Source organism: Podarcis muralis, chromosome 6, assembly GCF_964188315.1.
Source record: "Podarcis muralis chromosome 6, rPodMur119.hap1.1, whole genome shotgun sequence".
NCBI lineage: Eukaryota > Metazoa > Chordata > Lepidosauria > Squamata > Lacertidae > Podarcis > Podarcis muralis.
In genome coordinates this window covers 53723505-53745469 of record NC_135660.1, presented here as the reverse complement: position 1 = coordinate 53745469, position 21965 = coordinate 53723505, and the positions used below count along the sequence as shown (strand labels likewise).

The following is a 21965-nucleotide window of genomic DNA, read 5'->3' as shown; positions in this document are numbered from 1 at the left end:
GTTACAGAAAGCATGCCCTATTGATTTTAAACAAAAATACCAAGCTAAGGACTACAGACAAATTACTTGCAAAACAGGGATTGTGCTTTTGACTTAAGTTCTCTCTTACCTTGAAACCAATAGACATCGTTGCAAGAGGGTGAACTCTGGATCAAGCAAAAGTTTCCTGATGTCACTAAGAAAAGATAATTTATAGTTTATAGTTTCATATCTTGCTATGAAACACATTCAGACACATTATGGGCATCAACCTAGATACTGCAGGTGGTTGTTGTTTTTACTTAAAAGGAAACCATTTCCCACACATCTTTATAAAAAGGAAAAAGGTGAACATACAAATTATAACCACTGAAACTTGACAGGCAGCTTTGTATGCAAAAAGTCCCAGGTTCAATCCCTGGCATCTCTAGGTAGGATTGGAAAAAACTCCTGTCTGAAATCCTGGAGAGCTGCTGCCAGTCAGTGTAGACAATATGGGACTAGGGGGACCAATAGTCTGACTCTGTATAGTCTGACTCTGTATAAGGCAGCTTCCTGTGTTCATATAGAGTCAGTATATCACTATTACAGGATTTAAGTTATTTATACAAAATGACATCCGTCTTTTACAAAACCATTCAAACAATGACTCATTTACAAATCAGATAATTTGTACTCTTTAATTGGTGATTCATAGCCATTCAATTAGAAACATGGAGCTGTTCTGTATGCTTGTCAATATCAGTGTTTTACTGCACTAGAATCCCAATGAGATTCTCCTGCTGGTATGCTATTTCTAGTATTGCTGCTAGCAAGACAAAAGGATGGCTGTCTAAAAAGACATTTAGCTACAAGTACAAAATTCTAGGGCATAATTTCATCAATGGTTTGCCTCCAGAACCCATTAATGGTACTATATTCTTGGCATATATGAAAATATGTTCCCATAGCCCCTCCAGTATTTTGTGGAAACATTTATTATTAAGGGGATGCTGTGGATTTTTAAAGGAAAAGTAAGCTTGAAACGTATGGCAAATTTTGGACGTGATAAAGCTGAGTCATGGATTAAAACTGTATTTAAGTACACGTAGTATGTGCCAGCACGGATTCTGCATCACACTAAACTATTTTGTCAATCCGTAACATTAATTTGGCTTCCAGATCAATATGACTGCCAGTAGCGGTACTAACACAAAAAGTAAAAATATAAAACTGTTCTAAAAGTTTCCTTGTCTGCCATGCAGTCTTATACACTACTCAGAAGAAACTCCATTAAATTGAATGGTAGTTATTCTGAGGCTAGCATGTATAGGATTTCAGTCTATATAGGTTTGAAGTTAACAGTGTGATTAGATCTGATAAGAAATATGAACTTGAAGATTAAAGGTAAAGTTAAAGGTACCCCTGCCTGTACGGGTGAGTCGTGACCGACTCTGGGGTTGCGTGCTCATCTCGCTTAAGAGACCGGGAGCCAGCGCTGTCCGGAGACACTTCCGGGTCACGTGGCCAGCGTGACGAAGCTGCTCTGGCGAGCCAGCACCAGCGCAGCGCATGGAAACGCCGTTACCTTCCCGCTATAAAGCGGTACCTATTTATCTACTTGCACTTAAGGGTGCTTTCGAACTGCTAGGTGGGCAGGAGCTGGGACCGAACGACGGGAGCTCACCCCGCTGCGGGGGTTCAAACCGCCGACCATATGATCGGCAAGTCCTAGGCACTGAGGTTTTACCCACAGCGCCATCCGCGTCCCACTTGAAGATTACTGCCACATTAATATCTCTCAAGATGCATATTGGGGTCAAACAGAGGAGAATTCAAAAGAAAACGATGTTAATGCATTTTAATAGCATAACACAAACTGAAATATGCTTACTTTGACAGTGAGTTCAACTGTTCCTGTAGCAGATTTTTAACATTTTCATTCTCTGGATAATTTCTGCAAAGCAAACATTTGATTTAATAGACAAATATCTACAGTCTCAGATGAAACATCCCAATCTGATGAAGAGCATGGCACACGCTGCAGAAGCCTGCACATCCTGCACCGTGCTCACAGTTCAGAAGAGCCAAAGGAAGAAAAAAGCATGGTCTAGAGTGAGAAACTCGAGTGCTGTCTGCTGTTTCTAGGAACTTCTCTCGTTGTGAAACTTTTCTGGGTGAGCCAAGTTTGTTTGGATGCTGGGTGAGAACGCAGAGGGAGGGTGTGTCTGAAGGAAAATGAATTGATATTGATTTATATACCGTATTTTTTTGCTCTATAAGACTCATTTTTCCCTCCTAAAAAGTAAGGGGAAATGTGTGTGCGTCTTATGGAGCGAATGCAGGCTGCGCAATCCCAGAAGCCAGAACAGCAAGAGGGATTGCTGCTTTCACTGGCTTCTGAGATTCAGAATATTTTTTTTTCTTGTTTTCCTCCTCCAAAAACTAGGTACGTCTTGTGGTCTGGTGCGTCTTATAGAGCAAAAAATACGGTATATTACTTTGTATTAATGTAACATGTTTATATGGAACCATGGATTTTTGTAATATTTTGTTTAAGTTGTCTGTTGTTTCTTCAGTGTTTTGTATACTACTTAGACATATTTTAATATATTAAGCGGTATAGAAATTAAATAATCAAATCAAAATTAATCAAGAGCAATCGAAGTTGAAATAAGTGGGTTTCTCTCCGGTCTGGATCAGTGTTTAGATGCTGACAAGATGTCCCAGAGTCACTCTGGGCACTTTTCTCCATTTCAAGTCCGGACTGTGAGTCACCTTCTCTGAAAACATCCATATCTGTCAACCAAGGACTCCAGTGAATGGAATGGTTTTCCCATTTAGTGAAATGTTATGAGCACTCTACTCATGTAAAGGGATAAATGGATGCTCAGAAATCCCAACTCTGCAGTCATTAGCACTTCTTAGGGCTATTCCAAATCGAACCAAATTGCATTTATTTGTACTTCAATACATTGAAGCTCTATATGTGAATGTATTCAAGGAACCAGTGGATTATTCATGCATGAACAGGAGAGAATATACTTTGCCCATGGATGGATACACTAAAATGATGTTTAACTATCACTTCTAGATGGGTAAAATTCAAGTATTTAAATGGAAAGTAGTTGGGTTTTATTACCCACCCACATACCCCTAAACAGTTAGTGGGCACATTGCCATTTTATAAAAAGCAGGCATTTCAATATAATAATATATATTAGACTTACATATGTGAAATATCAAGAGAGTATTTATTGTTCCACGGTTGGTGTAGCAAAAATGCTTTCAATGCTAAGGAAGCTCTTGGAACAAGTAGATATGGGCACCACACAGGTTCTAGAAACAAAAAAAGGGAGAAAAAAGAAAGAAAATCTGTTGTTAGTCAATCTGATATTAAAGAACTTGGGATCTGTGCTTGCTTACAGTGCATCTGCCATGGAGTATGAGAAGGCTTGTTTTCATTACAGTGTTCCAGAAAGAACTGCAGTCCCCAGAATTGTTGCCATTGCACAGACCGTAATATGGACGGGTGTGATTTTGAGTGCATACCCTGGGAATCATGACCAAGGGTTAGGAGACTGGTTTTCTCTTTTGTTCGCGGTTGTCAGTGCTTAGCTTCACTGGAAATATTTGGCTTGCAGACATACTGCAGTCTGGGTTTCAAAAACTGATCTGAAAAGGTAACTGGTTTGGATCTCCTCCATCAAATTTTTGTTAAAGAAATAAATGCATAGTTTAGGGGCATGGCTTAACAAAGTCCAGCACAGATTTGAGGCAGATTATTTCTCAGTAGTACATAGGAGCTCCAAAGTGTAATTTTTCCTTGGAATCATATAGTTCTGCTGCTCTGGTTCTAGGGCATTAACCATAATTTAAATAAAGATCTGAGCAGTGATGAAAAAAACCAAGTGGATATACTTATAGTTAGATAGCACTAGAGGAATTATAAAGTGGCTCATGAAAAGACAGGAGCATGGAGGGGAAAGATGCATTCTGCAGAAACAGCACAAGCTATGTCACAGAAGTGCCTGTGTTTCCAGGGGATATCTGATAGTAAATATACAACAGAAAATCTGAATCTGACTTAAAATGCAAGACCGTTAATAGTAATAGATATTATTAATTATTATTATTATTATTATTATTATTATTATTATTATTATTAAAAATCACACTGGCAGTCTAATAAACTAGCAGAACACGGGAAGCATCATTATTTTACACTGCAAAGAGAATTAATGATGTACTCCAACACATACCCAAGAAGTATAATTTTTCAAAAAATATGGACTGAAATACCTCTTGAATCTGCTGCATAGAAGATGGCAATTTATTTTAAACATGGAGCTTGCATACACATCTGTGTATAAGTATCTTTAGGAAAGTGCACTGTCACGATACTAATAACAAAAATATTGAGTAATCGCCAAAGTACAATGATTAAACTCTTGTACAGTGCAATGTCTAAACAAGTAAATCAGACAGATTTCAAAGCACATGCTGGCGGGATTCTGGCCTTTTCGATAGTAAACCAGAGAAAGGACCTCAGAATGGGCCAATTATTTTTTAATAATAATTTTAAAAGGTAGAATACATAGTCAACAAAGAAACATTCTTCATTTCATTCTGAAGTGCTGTTATGAAGTACAGTAATCATTTAAGGCAGATATATTGTAACATTAATATTCTTGTGAACACTCAGTTTTGGAGCCTTTGCTGCTACCACTGGCAGGAAAACTGCTAGTGGTAGCTTCCTGCCTGAAGTCAAGAACATTTCAGTTCTTCTGACTCCACAGTCCTGGTTAAAAAAAAAAAAATGCATCTATCTCATCCTCTGGCTATTTGAACAGGGAACACTCCTCTGTCGATCACTTCATGTGCCAAAAGAATGCAATCTAATAAAGAACTGAGCTGCATTTGCTTGGCCTTTGTCCATACCTGTTAGCTCTTGCTCATCCATTCTAAAACATGCTGATTTCATTGTCATCTCTAGCACTCTGATGCAGCCATCATCTGATGCCAAGATCACTTTGTCAGAGGTACACCAGTCAACATCAAGTACTCTAAAATTGACATTTCTTCCAGTTCTTAAGCTGTTCACCATCTGCACCTGAAAAAAAATGCAACATATTTTAGCTTTAGAACACGAAGTGGTCTCCCTTTCCATGTACAGACACAGTGAAATTATGTTTTGTTTCCATGACTCTCAGCAATATAATCAGGCAAGGGAGAAAGGCTGTCCTTTAGAGTCAATTATATAAAACAAAATTTAAAATGTAAAAGCCTGCCAGCTAATATGTGGCAGCATTACTGTGACAGTCTACAAAATGTGAATACTTCATAAATGTTTTAAATATTTTCCACTTTACTACTGTCAGTCCTTATTGCAAATATTACTGGGTTCCTTTTGTTTTATAAACATCTAAAAAAATTAAATTTAACACCACACATACATTCAACTGTAATTAGTAATACTTGGTTCTCCCTTCCACCCTTGTGGTTGAATTTGAAGCTTCTCTATTCAATTAAATCTAGTCAAGATGGTAGTGATGTGTCTGAACAGGGCACATTGCCTGTTAAGCAAAACTCTAGTATTGAAAAAACAAGGGCAAGCCATCATTCAATAACTGTCGTTGTCATGCTTGGTTGTATTTCTACGTGGAATGTATTTAACTTCCAAGAGCCTTTGGTCTGAAAATCAGACAAATTAAATACACTGAAATTGATGGACTGATTTATTCAAGTAAATATATATCCCACACTTTTTCACAAAGGAGCCCAGGGCAGCAAATGCATCTGTGATAAATAATAAACACAATAAACCAATTACTCAAATCCATTGATTTCAGTGGCTCTGCTTGGCGTATGACGGATGTTGGATTTCACCCAATTAGTTTAGCAACACTTTAATGGCTGAAAAATCTAGGCAAAACCAACTAAGCAGCTGGTAGCAGTTTGAAAGAGCCAAGAAAAGTTAAATCTCCTTTGTGACACAAGTAAGCATCATTTTATGCTTGCTGTTTAGAACCAATTCAGAAAAGTAAAGCAAAATTGGTACTGACCTCCTTTGTGTCCCAAACTTCAGCTCCATCATTGTACATTGCTATTAGCTTTTGGTTTCCTTTTCCAGGGGCGAAGCGTATCTTCCTCACCCAGCCTCGGTGTGTGGGGATGCCTCTGGAAAGGAAAAGGTAGGAAACAAATAGTACATTTCCCCCTTGAGTTTACCAGGACAGACTGAAGAACTAAACTTCTGAGACCATCTAAATGGAAGTATTCCATCTAAATGGAATCATAAGGAGAACTTGTCATCTAAACCACCACTTCGCCCCTCTACAGATATTCTTATTTTGATTAAATACATAGCAAACTAGTGAAGCATCAGTGGTGGGCTTTGGGCTCTCAAATTTCAGCAGGACCCTGTGTGATGCTAAAATTAGAGGCACCCCCCCCCCAACCTCTCTCGCTCCATTCTGCAGTATTGTTGCGGGGGTCCCTGCAGCACAGCACCCTGTGCTGCCACACTAGTTGTGCCACCCTAAAACCGCCGCAGGAAGCATCACTATAGCAACAGCATCATGTCAGCTTATTACGTACACAATCCCAGTATTTGTGTGGCAATCCTTCTGGACCCATATTTTGTAAAAAGAAAGCTGTACAGCTAGTGGGCTCATAGGCAACTTGGGTCTGACATGGTTTTGTGGCAAAATTTAGAATTATTTCAAACACGTGCTATGAATTAGATCCCCTTTCTCTATTACTTGGTAGAGTAGTTGCCAGCAAAAGTAAATACAGCACTGAACTCCTACGTGTGTGCATGGTTAGCCATTTTTGTGAAACATAACCCATGTGGTTTGGGTATTTTCCAGAAATGTCAGGAAGGTTCTGGAGGCATATGTGTAGAGGAGCTTTCCTGTGCAGTTTCTCATGACGGGATTGTTGATTCACAGAAAATGACTTTCCACACCTCAATCTCTGACTTTTTGGGGGCCAATCACTTGAGTCATGTGCGAATTAGGCTTCATTGGAGGGGTTTGTTTTGTTGTTGTTGTTTAACAGATCACTACCTGGATACTCTGGCTTTTAAGTCCCAAAAGTTCAAATTTCCATCAACATCTCCCAGGACCAAGATATCTCCTTTCCACGCGATGCACGTTATGCTGCCCATGCTTCCCTGCAACGTTTTAAAAAGCAGAGATTAAAGCTGTGAAACAGAAACCACACTAAATAGGCATAAGTGGCAGTATAAACCAATCAATCATTTGTAAAACATTCCAAATTGCATTCCAAATTAAGTTAGCTTAAGAAAGTTCGTGGAAGGAGTGTCTCTTCTGCAGACTCTTCCTGCTCCCTGTTGCAAAGCCTCTTCGGAGGGTGAGAAGGCTCTTCTGATCATTGTAGGATCCAGCATGGATGGTGGGGGATGTGGGAATCATTCCAAACTGCCCCAAACTCACTCAAATTGACCGTAAGGGTTGCACAACTGTCTGAAGAGGCTTGTGGGAGTAGCATGCAAGTGGCTGCAAGGGATGGAAAACTTTTCTTCTGTGAACTTTCTTAAACAAATTTGCTTTAGGATCTAAGCCATAATATGCGAACTTGTACTTGCTTTTTTATTATCAACTATGTGGTTAATTTCTAGCCTTTGTGATGTTGTGCCAACTCATGCTGAGTATTTTGACCTCAGACCAAAAAAGAGTAAGTCAAATTCTTCCATTGTTGATACAAGAGAGGCCACTAAAAACAACATTAATATAGTTTTGAGGCCAGAATCTTATTTTTTTAATATTATATTTTGAAAGCTCAGGAATATGTGTACTACACTGTAGAGTTGTGGTTTTTTTCCTCCTTCGTTTGAAAATGAAAGCTTCCAAATGCTAAAGCACAAATGTCAATAAAAGGATCAATGGGGAAGCAACTGTATGTTTGCTTTAGGGAAGAGAGAAGCCAAGGTTGAATATGCAGTCAACCTCAGTTACCTTTTCTTTTAATCCTATAACTGAATAAAAGGTCCTCCCTGACAAATCTACTTGCTTAGATGAACTATTTTATAATGTAGCTCGGAGATGAAAAACAGAGAGCCAGGTTCTGACCCTTAAACTACTCGTGAACCACAATTTATTTATTTGTTTAGCACTATACTGCACATAATACAAAAATGAAGACGTATCTACACACAATCAAGTAAATGCACTTAAGAATCCACTGATGTTAAGTGATTTGAAAATAGCAGAACATGTATGCTCTCTAATTATATGTATGCCTCTGCACAGACACAAACCATTATCCATACAGAATGTAAAATAGATTATTTATCATTTGAATAACCCCCTCCCTTTACCAATGACATTCAAAGGTTGTTGAAGTAGCTTCAACATTTATATATTACATCTATATTTGTAACAGATAATTTTCTACTAAACCCCAAAGAAAAAACCCCCACAAAATACAGGAGTTTTGCCATTATTATTCTTCATCTCCCCGGTCCATAATCTGACATATTTCTAAAGCCATCGGAGGCTGGATTTATAACAGCAGGTCACTCTTTGTGATAGCTGTCACATTATCTGAAAACAGACACCCTGACAGTTTGAACAGAAGGATTTTTAAAATATCTTGATTGCTGACCTATATAAAGGAGGGCAACACCACATGAGAAAAGCTAATCTAAAAGATTTGTAAAGCCTTAAAGCAATGAAAAAGAACAAATGAAGACTTTCAGAGTGAAATGTTGAGCTGGGCCAAGAATGTCCTCTTTTGTGGCACGATTCATCTCCCTTGAAAGAGGGGGATCAGTTTTACTGCGACATGATGGCATTTGGAAGCCAAACAATCATTCAGCCTACAAATGCCTGTCGGCAAAATTACACATGGTGTGCTACTGCAAGGATGACTTCATGTCTTGCTTAGAAAAATCCAGGCACTTAGAAGACAAATGGGGTTCTTGATGTCAGGTTTACAATTGTTTAGTGGTCAAATAATAAATGGGCAGTAAGGCAGGAAACTAGCCTCTGGGGTTAATTTAGAAGCTCCTTTTGTTACTTGGATTTGAAAGCAAAGAACCAGAAAACTAAATATTCTGTTTGAAAACATTTAAGAACTGACAGTGAAGCTGCAAATCATGTAGAGATGGTAAAGGTTAATGGAACTTGTCAAATGTGAGTAGCTTCAGGGACTTAGCCAAGGGCTCTAATTTAGAACATTTCAGCAATGAAAAGTTGTTTATGTGGCCACAGGAGGTCAGCATTTCATATGCATAACTATGACTTAAAGAGTGTGTGTTTAGGCATGCTACTAATCTGAAGGCAAAGGAAGAAAGCAGATTCTGAAGTGTTTTTAACAAGTAATCCTACTGGAGACACTGGGACAGCATAGCAGAAGATTTTGTATTCTTAGTTCTGCTGCCAGAGGTAATAGATTCCAAATCGTACTGGCATGGAGTTCCTTGTGCATACCAGAGTCATTACATGGCTACTGGAGTCGTTGGGTCAAACTAACAATGTTCGCCTCAAGAATAGTTGTTATATTCTTCAGTGCTCTTTCCGATGATACTAAGCATGACCCTTAGTTCTAAAATTGAGAAATTTTGGAGCATGATCCATGAAGAAATAAAGAAAATACTAAGAATATCATACAGTAAAAGGCCAGAGGCATTCCTTTTAGGAATATTAAACGACGATGTCCCAAAAGATAAAACTAAAATTTTCTTATACGCAATGTCTGCAGCAAGAATTCTGGTGGCTAAGTATTGGAAAGGGAATCAGTTACCCACTAGGGGAGCATGGTTATGTAAGCTTTCAGAATACTTAGAGTTAGCCAAACTGACAGATATAATAAGACAAAAATCAAAAAGTGTAGTGAAAAAGGAATGGGAGTGCCTAAATGAATACCTTAAAAGACAAGGTTTGAGGACAGAAGTCTGTCTGAGTCTGGAATAACCTTGTGAAGTGAAAGGATAAGAAAGAGGGATATATATTTAGATGCTAGGATCGAGATGATAAGGAAAACAGGAAGAGAGGTAAAGGAGGTGCTATGGGATTGGTGGAAGTCAATGTTTGTTTTCCTTTTTAGTGTTTATACTATTAATTTGTAAGATTTGGATTTGTTTTTCATATGTATGTTTTTGTGTTTTGTGTATTGTTATTTTTCGTTTTTTGTTGTGTGGAAAATACGAATAAAATTTATTATTTTTAAAAAAGAAAAAGAAAAAAGAATTGGTACTTTTTGCTGTATGTTGTTGGAAGCCGTTTTGTAAAAATCTATAAAAGGAATAAAAAGTTAGAAATATAGCACTGAACTTACATCAGGAGGAATTCTTGCACTGTCTTTGACAGAATTCCCTTCTACTGTCAAATGATAAACTTGTCCATCAGTATCTGTAAACACGAAGTGTTCCCGAGCAGAAATGTTCTGGCTCAGCTCCGATTTACTCTCAGCTTCCTGCAATAAGCTTTGAAAGAGAAGCCAACTGGTGATTTTTATTTTCAAAACGATCAGATTCACTCAAATTACACTTACACTATTAAATGAACACATACTGTATGTATATGTATTACGTAATTAGAAAAAAGCCGTATCTTAATTCAAACATTGCAATTATAAGCAGCACAAACAGAAGCCAGCACAAGAAGACCTAGTAGTGCTACAGGACCTTGCCCCCCTCCCCTTGATTGCATGCCATCCCCAGATATTGCTCTGGAAGGTCAGGTGAACCCCCAAAACAGTGCATGTGGGGGAGAGGAAATAGTTCAATCAGTGCATGCACTTCTGTTTGCCAGACAGAATTATCAACTTAGGGCAATGTTGAATTCCACCCTAAGTAGTCTATTAATGAAAGCAACATGAAGAATCAAACATAATTAGCTGAAAGGAGGCAAGAAACAACCACCTTCAGTTTCTGGTCACTAGTTCCAGGGCATGGTCTGGAGGCCCGTGATAAAACCAACAAATTAAAGTGAAGCTGATCTATTCATATAATCTCCCCCACACATGCAGGGCTTCAATTTACATGCTACAGTAATGCAGGGCATCAGATTCTGACACATGCTTTGCCACCTACTGTTACTTTCACTGTACAAAGATTCTTAAAGGTCAGCCCATTTAAATTACAACATCGATAAATGTCTGTAAATCCAAAATGCAGTGCTAATGCAATGCATTCTTGGCAAGAAAACAAATACTCAAAGGAGAAGCTGGTGTGATTTTTAATTGAGAATAGTGTTGACACCTGATCACCGATGACTCCAAACTGCTCTGTTCTGTATCTGATACCACTGTTTGCCGGGCCATAGCTTCGCGGGCTGCAAGCTGCTTTTTTCTTAAGCTCTTCAAGTTGTGAGAAGGCGACCATTCCTGGAAGAACAGAAGTCATGACTGTTCACATCTTAAGATATTACCAGGTAAGATCCTTCCTCTATTGTGTGGGCAGGTAATCCCTCCCCCTACCTGGCCTGGTTTCCCTGGCAACGCTTCCCCCAGGTGGGATTGGACAACTCACTGAGGTAGGCGGGGACCTCCAGGTATCCCACGTGAGGGAAGGCAAAGCCTATGTTGATGGGGCCACTCCAGATCCAGGGCTGCACGCGTCCACGCAAAGGGCGCCCCCCGTTTTAAGTGGGGAGCGGTCATTACCAACCCTAAATTAGATCCAGTGTTACATGCATGAGAGAGATTTTAAAAAATGCTATGAAAGCTAACAATATGCAAGTCAAGTCCCATTTCCTTACTGGCTGTCTACATTAGGAGAATCACAGAATTGTAGAGTTGGGAGAAACGTATAGAGCCATCTAGCCCAACCACCTAGGGTGAAAGGCTTCTAACACTAGTGGACAGACACCATTCTGAAAGCAAGAAGGTATGTAAGAATTAGTTATTTGATGAGAAGCTGACTGAATTCATTCCTTACCAATGCAGTAATTGTAGGGAAGTTCTTTGACATTTCTCTGAGAAGAGTACAAGTCCTGATATCCCATAATTCCAGAGGTTTGTCTTTAAATACTACTGCCAAATACTGTCTGAAATTTTAAAAAGAAGCCATTTACAGCATTATACGTACGTAAGAGAATTTCCCAGTAGCCTAGAAGTGCTATTGAACTGAATGGGAGCTGCACAAAGCATGGCTGCTGCAACAAGCATTGATCCCACGCTCCTTGGTTAAAAAAGCAAAACAAAACTTTTTTCAGGATGTCAACGTTTCCAAAAATTGCATACATTTAATGGAAAGAGGAGGTAGAGACAGGGGGTGATTGCATAAGCTGTAATATTTAATTCCAACCTTGAAAGGAGACACTTTTATATATATATAATTTTTTATTGAGTTTTTGATAATTTTATACATATAAAACAAAACCATTTCAAACATTAAAATACAAGGTTCTTTCGAACCTTCAGATCTCCTTCCCTCACTCCATGGGTTCTATATTTAAATTTAAGTTTGCTGCATCTTCTACCATTATCCATCTATTATATAACCATAATTACCATAAATAATTCCACATTACAAGTGTCATTACATCCCTGCCAAAGACTTTAACTGTTTACAAATTTACTCCAGTCTTTAGAAAATACTTGATCTTCCGGGTTTCAGATCTTCCCCCTTGAAAGGAGATACTAGCTTGCTACCAGTGCAGGAAGCAACTTGAAATAATGTCTGAACTGCTTCTGGGAGAAATGGAAAAGTGTGGAAGATTGGTATAATATTACAGCAATAACTCCCTGTCCTAGTTCATAAGCATAGCACTGAAGAAAAGCCTAATGTATTTGAGTGGCACACAACCAAGTTCTTCATCAGTACATTTGGATTTGTTTGCTCAATATTTCAATAATGTTTTTTCAACTGTCTTCCTCCTACAGAAAGAAATGCACTGTAGGTACTGGATTATTCTAGCACAATTCAACACATCAACTTTTCCTGGCCAATCTGCTTACTTCAAGTGAGACACCTTTATCATTTCAATGGCTGGTTCATCACTGCCTCGTTCGCCCCGAAATGCAATGCTTCTACCTAAGACGCAAGAGATACAGGAAAAAAGATGTAAAGTAGCAACCATAAGCAAAGCCACTGTAATTGACATATCAAATGCTATTTATTTAATCACACTGATCATCTTGCTTTTTCTTCTCAGCACACAACTGCACGTAGAGTCTCTGCTGCCCACGCAAACACATTATGCTAGCATTTTGTAATATGGATATTGAGCATGAAGCATTACTATAATGCTGGCTCCGAGCCATTCAATTATACAAACCTAATTTTCCTCTGCTTTACACAAGGATGGAAACTCTGATTTCAATCTGCAATTTACCACCGTTCTCAAAGTCTTTTTGATTTAAGACTTTCCAACGATCTCTCACTGATGTTGTGCTAACTCAATCAGTTTCAAGTTACAGAAACAGAACAATCAGCACAACACCTGAAGTCTCTAATGTGTCTTATTTGTGCAAACTATTGTAATAGGTACTGCAAGTTGCAGCAATTTCCTAAGGAAGCTACAAAAGACTTCAAATGCCCCAGGGAGGCAGGACTGGATTTCTGAAGGTATAACTGGTTACTTATTGTTTGTGAGATGCTTTGTGATTCATGTGAATGATTAATTGGTAATTATGTTTCTATGCTGCTTTTCAATCAATCTCACCTAAATCTTCTACTATTTATCGTGGGAATGTCCATAGGTCTCTAAATTTAGGTCTGATGGCTATAAGGAAAGGACTAAAACCTGTAAAACCAGTATTATAATGTCTCATGAACTTGCTTTGTAGAATTTATGGAATGGGCATGCGGGTACTCAATAACTGAAGGATTTAGCAACCTGGCTACTGACAGCAGCTCATATTTCAACTTAACAAAAATGGAAAGACCTAAAGGACTTGCACATCACACTCTGGTAAAAGAACAGATTGACAATAGCTATTTCAGAAAACCCTCTCATAATTTAAAAATTTCCACTGCCACAAAAGTCCCGGAATATTATAATGCCATATAGTGGGACTTCATTACATATCCTTCTGGTTCTGATTCAGAACTCATCTTTCTGCATAAGTGAGAGAAATTTGGGTATCTTAAATAACCTCTGTATCAATTGTGGTTATCTGTAAAGGTAAAGGGACCCCTGACCATTAGGTCCAGTCGTGGCTGACTCTGGGGTTGCAGTGCTCATCTCGCTTTATTGGCCGAGGGAGCTGGCGTACAGCTTCCGGGTCATGTGGCCAGCATGACTAAGCCGCTTCTGGTGAACCAGAGCAGCGCACGGAAATGCCGTTTACCTTCCCGCCAGAGCGGTACCTATTTATCTACTTGCACTTTGACATGCTTTCAAACTGCTAGGTTGGCAGGAGTGGTTATCTGTACTGATCCTATAATTGTCCCTTTAAAGTATTTGCATATTTTTAGTTTTGTTTGTTTGTGCTTTTTTTTTAAGCCCTATGGTAAGGATTAGATGAGTATCTATTGAAGATAATTTAAGGTGAAGATAATTTGTGGTACTACTGGAGGCTGGATACATAATCTGTTAGATCATTTCGAACTCATGGTTCCTACACAAGACAATAAGTATTGGATCTATTCACAGCCTATGTTTAATAGAAGGATACTAGCACAAAGTCAAAAAATATGCTTACATGAATAGGAACAGATTTTCCAAATCATTACAATCTTATTTTTGCTGCCCTTACCTCTGCACAAACCCCTATTAAATAGTATAGAATTGTATATATAAAAAACTGTGGAAAAGCTATTTCAGAAAATGGAAAGGACGTTTCCATTTCGTTAGCCGTTTCTAAAATTGTTTTTCCTATCAGTGGCAGATTTCTTTACTTAGTGAGAACATCACAGGAAGCAGCAATAGCAGACTGCCTGTGGAGGAAAATGAACTGATCCAGTATTTTCACATTTACTCACCAACATTCTTTCATTATAGCTCATAGTTATAAAACAGTATGAACGTTTTAAAAACATAATCCATCTGGGTAACGTTTTTAAAATTGAGAAATATGCTGAATGTGCTGCAGTAATCACAATATAGTGTGAAGTTTGTTACTAGCAAGCATATTCTACCAAGTTGCTAAGAAAACAAAGAAGATGGAAGGCACTGTCCCAGCCATCACAATTCATTTCACTGGGGTTTGCACAGGGCTGCTAAGTTTGTATCATCAGTATGAAAACCAGTGTGGTGGTGTGGCTAAATCATTATTTTTTGAACATAAAATGTAGCTCAGCCATGATGTTCATTGCTTGGGCTAATTACTCAACTTACAGCAAAAACTACATTTTCTAAATATCTAAGAATATATTGAGTGTACATAACTGATTTTATTTTTTGAATACCTCCAGCTAAAGTTCAAAGTATTTTTAAAACTGCATAAACATGGCACATTTCCCCTTCATCTGAAGAGATACTGCCATAAATATCAAAACACTTTAATTCTTGTGATGGAAACTGAACAAATCCCATTTCTTTCAACCAACTGATTCAAATTTAAAAACATGTACAGATTAATATATACTACTTGCATATAGTAAACCAAGTTGAAGACATTGGAAAACCCTGTCCAAACTGTGAACTAAAATAATTTCAAGACTGGTAGAAGGAAAGAGTTGCACTACACATTCCTCGCTGCCACAGGCCATTGCCTTCAAGTTATGCAGAGAAATGGGCTATCTCCAATGGGAGATGTTGAAAATACAGCAAATATAGTAAATTTAGAATGAGGACAAGACTGCATAAAGTATGAAAACTACTGAGTAAGCTGGAATTATAACCTAGTGCTGTATGAATCGGTGTTGAAGCTAAAATATATGCAGTTGTAATAGTATTCAACCCTTTGCTGACATAGACACTTCTTCTCCTTTATGCCCTGAAGATGATTCATGAAATGAGTGTGGGGCTTGCTGAGCTATCATGGTCTAAAATGTTTTGAATTCAGAGTTCAAAATAGTTACGTTATCCACCTTGCTCAGTTATTCCACTCCTGTCTTTATAATGGAGATGAAGCCAACCAATAGGAGTCTGCAAAAAAACCTACATTACACAGGTATCACTTCTCACCTATCTTGTCACCAACAGTTATGCTTCACAATATATTTACCTGTGGGAAGATCAACCAACTGCAGCTCGTTTCTCACCTGCCCCAGATTATTAGGCGTCGATGTGGCAAAGGAAAGGAAGCCGCTCAAGCTTGTCCACTCAATGCCCCTGCCGGAGTAGAATATATAGAACACATTATGCAAACTATCTGAATTTGTAGGAAATGCTGCAGATTAATGGAGTGGGGAAAATATGGCTCCAATTGCATGCTGCAGGGGTGTGGGGGGGAGGATACAACAGATTATTATAGAGGACTGCATAGAACTCAAATTGGAAACATTAAATGTATGTCAGACAAACTTAATTACTTAAATAATAATAATTACAGTATATTCCGCTTGCCCTTCCCTTGAAATGGAAGAGAAGGAGGCAGTCTTTCAGATATTTGAGGCCCAAGGGAGGAATTCAACATTTTGCTGTTACAAATGGTCTTGCAGTGCAAGTGTTTTTGCTTGCCCAAGTGAACCATCTCCCCACTCCTCCTCCCATGTGCTCTTCTGATGGTTTTCCTGATGTCAAATGGGGCCAAATGGGGAGTGGGCAATGGGAAAGAGAGTGGGACAAAGCCCCATTGTGCTAGCTGAAGTACTTGAGTGGACTTCCACTAGCGGGACCAGGTGTTGAATTCAAGCCAAAGTCTTTTGGGGCTTTAAACACCTTGAATTAGGCCTAGAAATAAACTTGCAATCTGTACAGCTGCTTTTGAAAAAACAGGAGGATGGGAGTTCTAAATGGAAACCCAGCCAAGATATGGACCAGCTCCTTCCGGGACAGTGCAACCCCAGAACAGGCCATTTTCCCACGTCTTGAGCTGAGAACTCTGAACATACTAACACCTGTCTTAGGAGAATTCGACTTTTGGTCCACTTCCAAGGACCATCTAGCAAACCACCTCTCCTGATTATGATGGGAGGGACAGATGAGCTGGGCATCTCCTGCTTATTGATGTCACCTTGCTCCAAATCCAATGACCGCTCCCAGTGGCTTCAAACAGATGTTCTGCAGAGGCCAACACTGCATTCTCAGGGCAGGGCACAGGCACCAATGGGTGATCCAGCAGACACGCTTTTGGGGCTGGCCCTGTATGCCCTTCTCTTTCGACTTCAGAGTCCTTGCCCTCGTCCCCTGAAAATGAGGACTCTGACTCCAGGGTGATGAGAACCATCACCACATGATAGGCGTGATAAAGTTCTCTCCTCTATATTAAGTCAGGTTCAGACAAATGTTAGCTCTACCAGCACTGTAGGCATCAACCCCCCTGATTCATGGCGTGCAACTCACTAGAGAAGCAAGGCAGCCTGCACACTCCACAGTGATGACAAGGCCACTTAAGTGCAATTGTGTCAACGGCTCTACACATCTCGGGATAAGGAAGCTTCCTATGGTGCTGAAACCAGACCTTTACAAATTGCAGTAGGACACACCATGGTCACTTTAGGTTTCCCACAATGCAGTGTTCCACAATCTAGTGTTTAGGTGTTCCCAGATGCAGGCTGACACACTCATTCCCCACAGTAATCGGTGTATGGCACTGTCTTGAGTCCTAAGTAAACATACTTGAGATTGTGATCTTAATGATTTACTCTTAACCCACTGAGAATTTAGATGCATTGATGTGTTAAGACGAGTGTACTCTATTGTACACACTTTATTGTACTCAATCGTACAATATAAGGTACAGGATTAAGTTTTATGGCACAACTATTCTTAATTGAGGACAAAATCCACTAAAAAAGTCTCCAACACACAAAACCCATTACCCATTTTTGTCCTCTCCTTATTATCTGAGTCCTGGGGAGAATAATCTTTTTGTTCTGGAATTCTGGGCTATTCTGCTACATCTAAACACAACACACACAGAGAGAGAAATATAGTTTCATCCTGATGGGGGAAAGCCACTTAGAAGCATTGGGAGTCAAGTGTACTTCTGCTTATAAATGCTTGATAAAGCCTTTCCCCACTAATGTCCTTTGAATAAAGGTGCAAGAAATTTGTTCACTGCATTAAATCAGAGCAAATGTTCCAGCATTAATGCAAGAGCAATCTATTACTGGAATATTGCCATTTTTCAGATAAGTTGGCATAAAAAACCACCTACCTCTCATTGGATGCAATTAGTAGTCACAGAACACCAGTTTTATGAACTGCACCTATTTCTTTAGTGCAAGGCTCATGTATTTTTATATACAGTGCAATTTGTAACAGCCACTTTAACTATGGAATAGAAAGATATTGAATTTTGCAACTTCTTAACTTCTGACTAACCCAAGGCAACTTACTCAAGTCACTCTTTAATATTAAATTCATACAGCCTCTGTGAGGAAATGTGGCCTGTAGAAGAGAAATAACTGCTAGGCAATCCTTCCCTTCCACCTTGCTATTTTAAAATTGTTGCTTATCAGTTCAACAGTTCTGATACACACCTGCTTGTTCTAATGAGCACCTGCATGCAAACACATCCCTGAATGCATTCAGTAAAGTCCCACAGAGCTTTAGAGCAGGACTAGCTGAGGTGCTACCATCCATATGTTTTTACTACAACAACTCCAGTCATCCCTCATCATGCTGGCTGGGGCTGAGGGGAATTGTAATCCCCAATTTCTGGATATCACCAAGCTGGTACCCATTTAGATGAATACCTTCTGGAAGGGGCAAAATGCTCACTGAGTAACCCTAAGCCATTCACTTTTTCTTAGTCTACTCCAGGCATGGCCAAACTTGGCCCTCCAGATGTTTTGGGACTATAATTCCCATCATCCCTGACCACTGGTCCTGTTAGCTAGGGATGATGGGAGTTGTAGTCCCAAAACATCTGGAGGGCCAAGTTTGGCCATGCCTGGTCTACTCTAATCTACATTGCAGGATTGTTGCTAGGATAAAACTGGTGTGAGCACAAACAGTGCCTGAGCAATTTGGAAATACAGCAGATTTCATTCATTCATTCATTCATTCATTCATTCATTCATTCATTCATTTATTTATTTTTAAAGGAAGGAAATGGTTGCTGACTATGTCCACATACCCACACTGTTCACACTTGAGAGTTTACTCTATTTGATTCTGCAGGACTTGGTAAGAAAATATATGGCAGGCACTCATTTGTAAATCAGTTCCACAATGCTTACTGACAAATATATTTCAAAATATCTGAGGGAGCTGGCGTTTGTCCACAGACAGCTTTCTGGGTCATGTGGCCGGCATGACTAAACTGCTTCTGGCACAAAGGAACACCATGATGAGTGCCAGAGTGTACAGAAATGCCATTTACCTTCCCGCCTCAGCAGTACCTTTTTTGTCGACTTGCACAGGTATGCTTTTGAACTCTTACCTTTTACCTTTCAAAATACCCATAATTTCAGAACCTATATACAAGAATAACAACTTATTTACCAAAACAGAATATATTTTGTTTACTTCATATATAAAACAGAACAATTAATAATGAATAGGTTCCATGGTTCTGTAGCTGGAAAATGTAAAATTCAGTTGCATTTTGTCACTCTTCTGTCCATCCTTAAAAAAATATTTTTTATTTCACGCTCTTCTGATGTAGTCCCAATAGTTATGGGCCACGTGCAAATTTCGGTTAAATTTAATTTAAAATCTAAAATGTTCAAAACGTTTTTTAATACTTGATTGCATTTAAGATTGGGCTTTTCCAATGCCCAAACTAACATTATCAATTATTAAACTGAGAAAAAGATGAAAGTATAATTATGCTTAAAGTGAAGCATATAAAATTATGTAAGACACTTTTCAAACTGCAATGAGATAAGGCATTTTAAATAGTTTTAAAATTAACTTTGGGGAAATATTAGTACTAATGTTTAAAGCATTAAATGTTCTAATATTAATATAAAACATGGCAGGATTCAAAAGACTCAAAAAGCTAAGCAACAGAATATCAAAGTTACAGTAGCACATGATGGAAGAGAAAAGAAATTAGACAAAGATTAAAAGCAAATACTCTTTTCCCTAGACACTGCTGTGTGCAATAGAAATCCTCTATATGAAATTGGCAATAAAGCTCACAGCAGATTTTCATGATCACCCACTTCTAGTTAACTGCTTCTTGTGTTTTGATGTCTTTAGCAGTGATATAAGCCAAAGCGATTTGATCTGCCACGTGCCACACATAAATGTCATGTTGTACTGCATTGCATAAACCACTTTCTGATTTGTTTGTAGCCTGGGAAAAAAGCATTATCAGAACCAACTGTGCTATCTCTGTGCATAGATAACAGAAATAATGTTTGTCACAGACATTTCTTTTCCAGCATACCACATCCTGGAAGGTAGTGGCAAGTTTTGTTTTTTTAAAAAAGATCAACATGTAGGTACAAGAGACCAGTAGTTCAATCAGCTCCGCATATCTGTGACCAAACACCTGGTGCTTCAAGTACAAATGGGTAATTGTATATTCAAATTGCATGCTTGTTTATTTCTGTCTTGACTCTGACCAGGAGTTCCATGCAGGTGAGTGAAGCAGGAGCACAGCTCTGCTTTACCAGCCAGATCAATGACTATACTGGCTACAAAGGAAGTGGATTCACCTCCTCCTCAGGCGGTAGGTACATAGAAGCTGAATAGGCTGGCAAAGCAGGGGGAACCTGAATTGCTTTGCCAGGTGGACCAGCTTCTGGGCCCAAGCTGTAGGCCCAGAGATACTCTGGGTGAAGGACTGGCTCAGGCAGCTTGAACTGTCTCCAACAGCACTTCCCTTTGGTGGGTGTGCCATTATTAAAAACGGGGGGGGGGGGGGGAGACACAGAAAGGCACCACTTCCTGATAATAATGAGAGCGGCACCCATGGGGGGGAAATGAAGTGGAATCTTCTGAGTAAAAAGGAGCAGGTTACAAATGTTTCCAGGCTAGTAACTTCTGCAGGCTTTTGCAACAAGTCTGGTTTACTCTAGTTTCAGATTTCACTGAGATGCTCACAAAACATGCTGAGCATGACTGTATCCTCTTGAATTGTTACCTAGGGGCAGCATCTCATAAGACTGTATATCTACTTGTAAATGCAGTTGTAGCACAAAAGTAAGTCTCCGTGAACAGACTGATCTGCAATGAAATATGTCACGAAAGTCATAGCAACCAAGTGACTTGTAACAGCCAGCTTATTATTCCATATCCTGAAGTTTTACTTTTAACTAAATAAGCAGCCACGTAAGCCTAAGATCAATGGTGAAGGACTGTCAGCAGGTTTGAAGGACCGTGCAACCCTTTCCCTACTTATCATGTCCACCTCCCCCCCCACACACACACAAGGGACAAAGACACAGGACAAACAATGGGATGAGAGTTAAGAGTTCAGCAGTCCATGGTCTTCCCATAGCTGCTGGTCCTCCATTCCTCTTTTCAGACTTCCATGGTCATTTGGGGCTTTTGTTTAATACAAAACACAGTCAGGAGGAAGAATTGTGGAACCGCCTCGCACATAGTATGGTCCTTATAAATATAGCTGTAATCAGACTCACATTAGGCAGAAATTCTCTATGCTGCAATGTCTAGGGACACAAAGGCTTGTGTTCAGCCTTGATCAACACACACACATTAGTTACCAATTCAAATATTTATAAAGCAGAACAGTTTTCACAGAACTATGGCTCTATTTGCAAAAGAAAACCACCCTATTGAACAATCTTTCTGCATACTATTTTATGATTAAGCCAAATGCCAGCATTGCTTATAGCACATTAAACACTTTAATCTTCCTTTCTCCAGAAAATCAACAACTATTTAAAGAAACTCACTTGACTTCACAGGAATGAATGCTTAACTCTTTGTGTAGGAGCCCACTGGTAAGGTTATACACCAGGACCGAGCCGTTGCTTGTTCCTGCAAGGAGTCAATTGAATATTTGCAAAATTTACAGAAATCACATTGACATTTTAAAATCAACTTTGTCCCCCTCCCTGC

The 21965-nt window shown here is 39.1% G+C and overlaps 1 protein-coding gene across 1 annotated transcript in view; it reads right to left on the bottom strand.

Moving 5' to 3' along the window:
- The window catches only part of WDR11 (WD repeat domain 11), a 52815-nt gene that overhangs the window by 11261 nt on the left and 19589 nt on the right, over positions 1-21965 (bottom strand). The window contains exons 11-22 of the mRNA XM_028730074.2: positions 21800-21884; positions 16045-16151; positions 12889-12964; positions 11867-11975; positions 11189-11313; positions 10264-10411; positions 7029-7135; positions 6024-6138; positions 4900-5071; positions 3189-3297; positions 1853-1915; positions 110-175 (exon numbers count right to left, since the gene is read on the bottom strand). Coding sequence (XP_028585907.2) covers positions 110-175; positions 1853-1915; positions 3189-3297; positions 4900-5071; positions 6024-6138; positions 7029-7135; positions 10264-10411; positions 11189-11313; positions 11867-11975; positions 12889-12964; positions 16045-16151; positions 21800-21884 — 1282 coding nt within the window. The remainder of the gene's footprint in view (positions 1-109; positions 176-1852; positions 1916-3188; positions 3298-4899; positions 5072-6023; positions 6139-7028; positions 7136-10263; positions 10412-11188; positions 11314-11866; positions 11976-12888; positions 12965-16044; positions 16152-21799; positions 21885-21965) is intronic.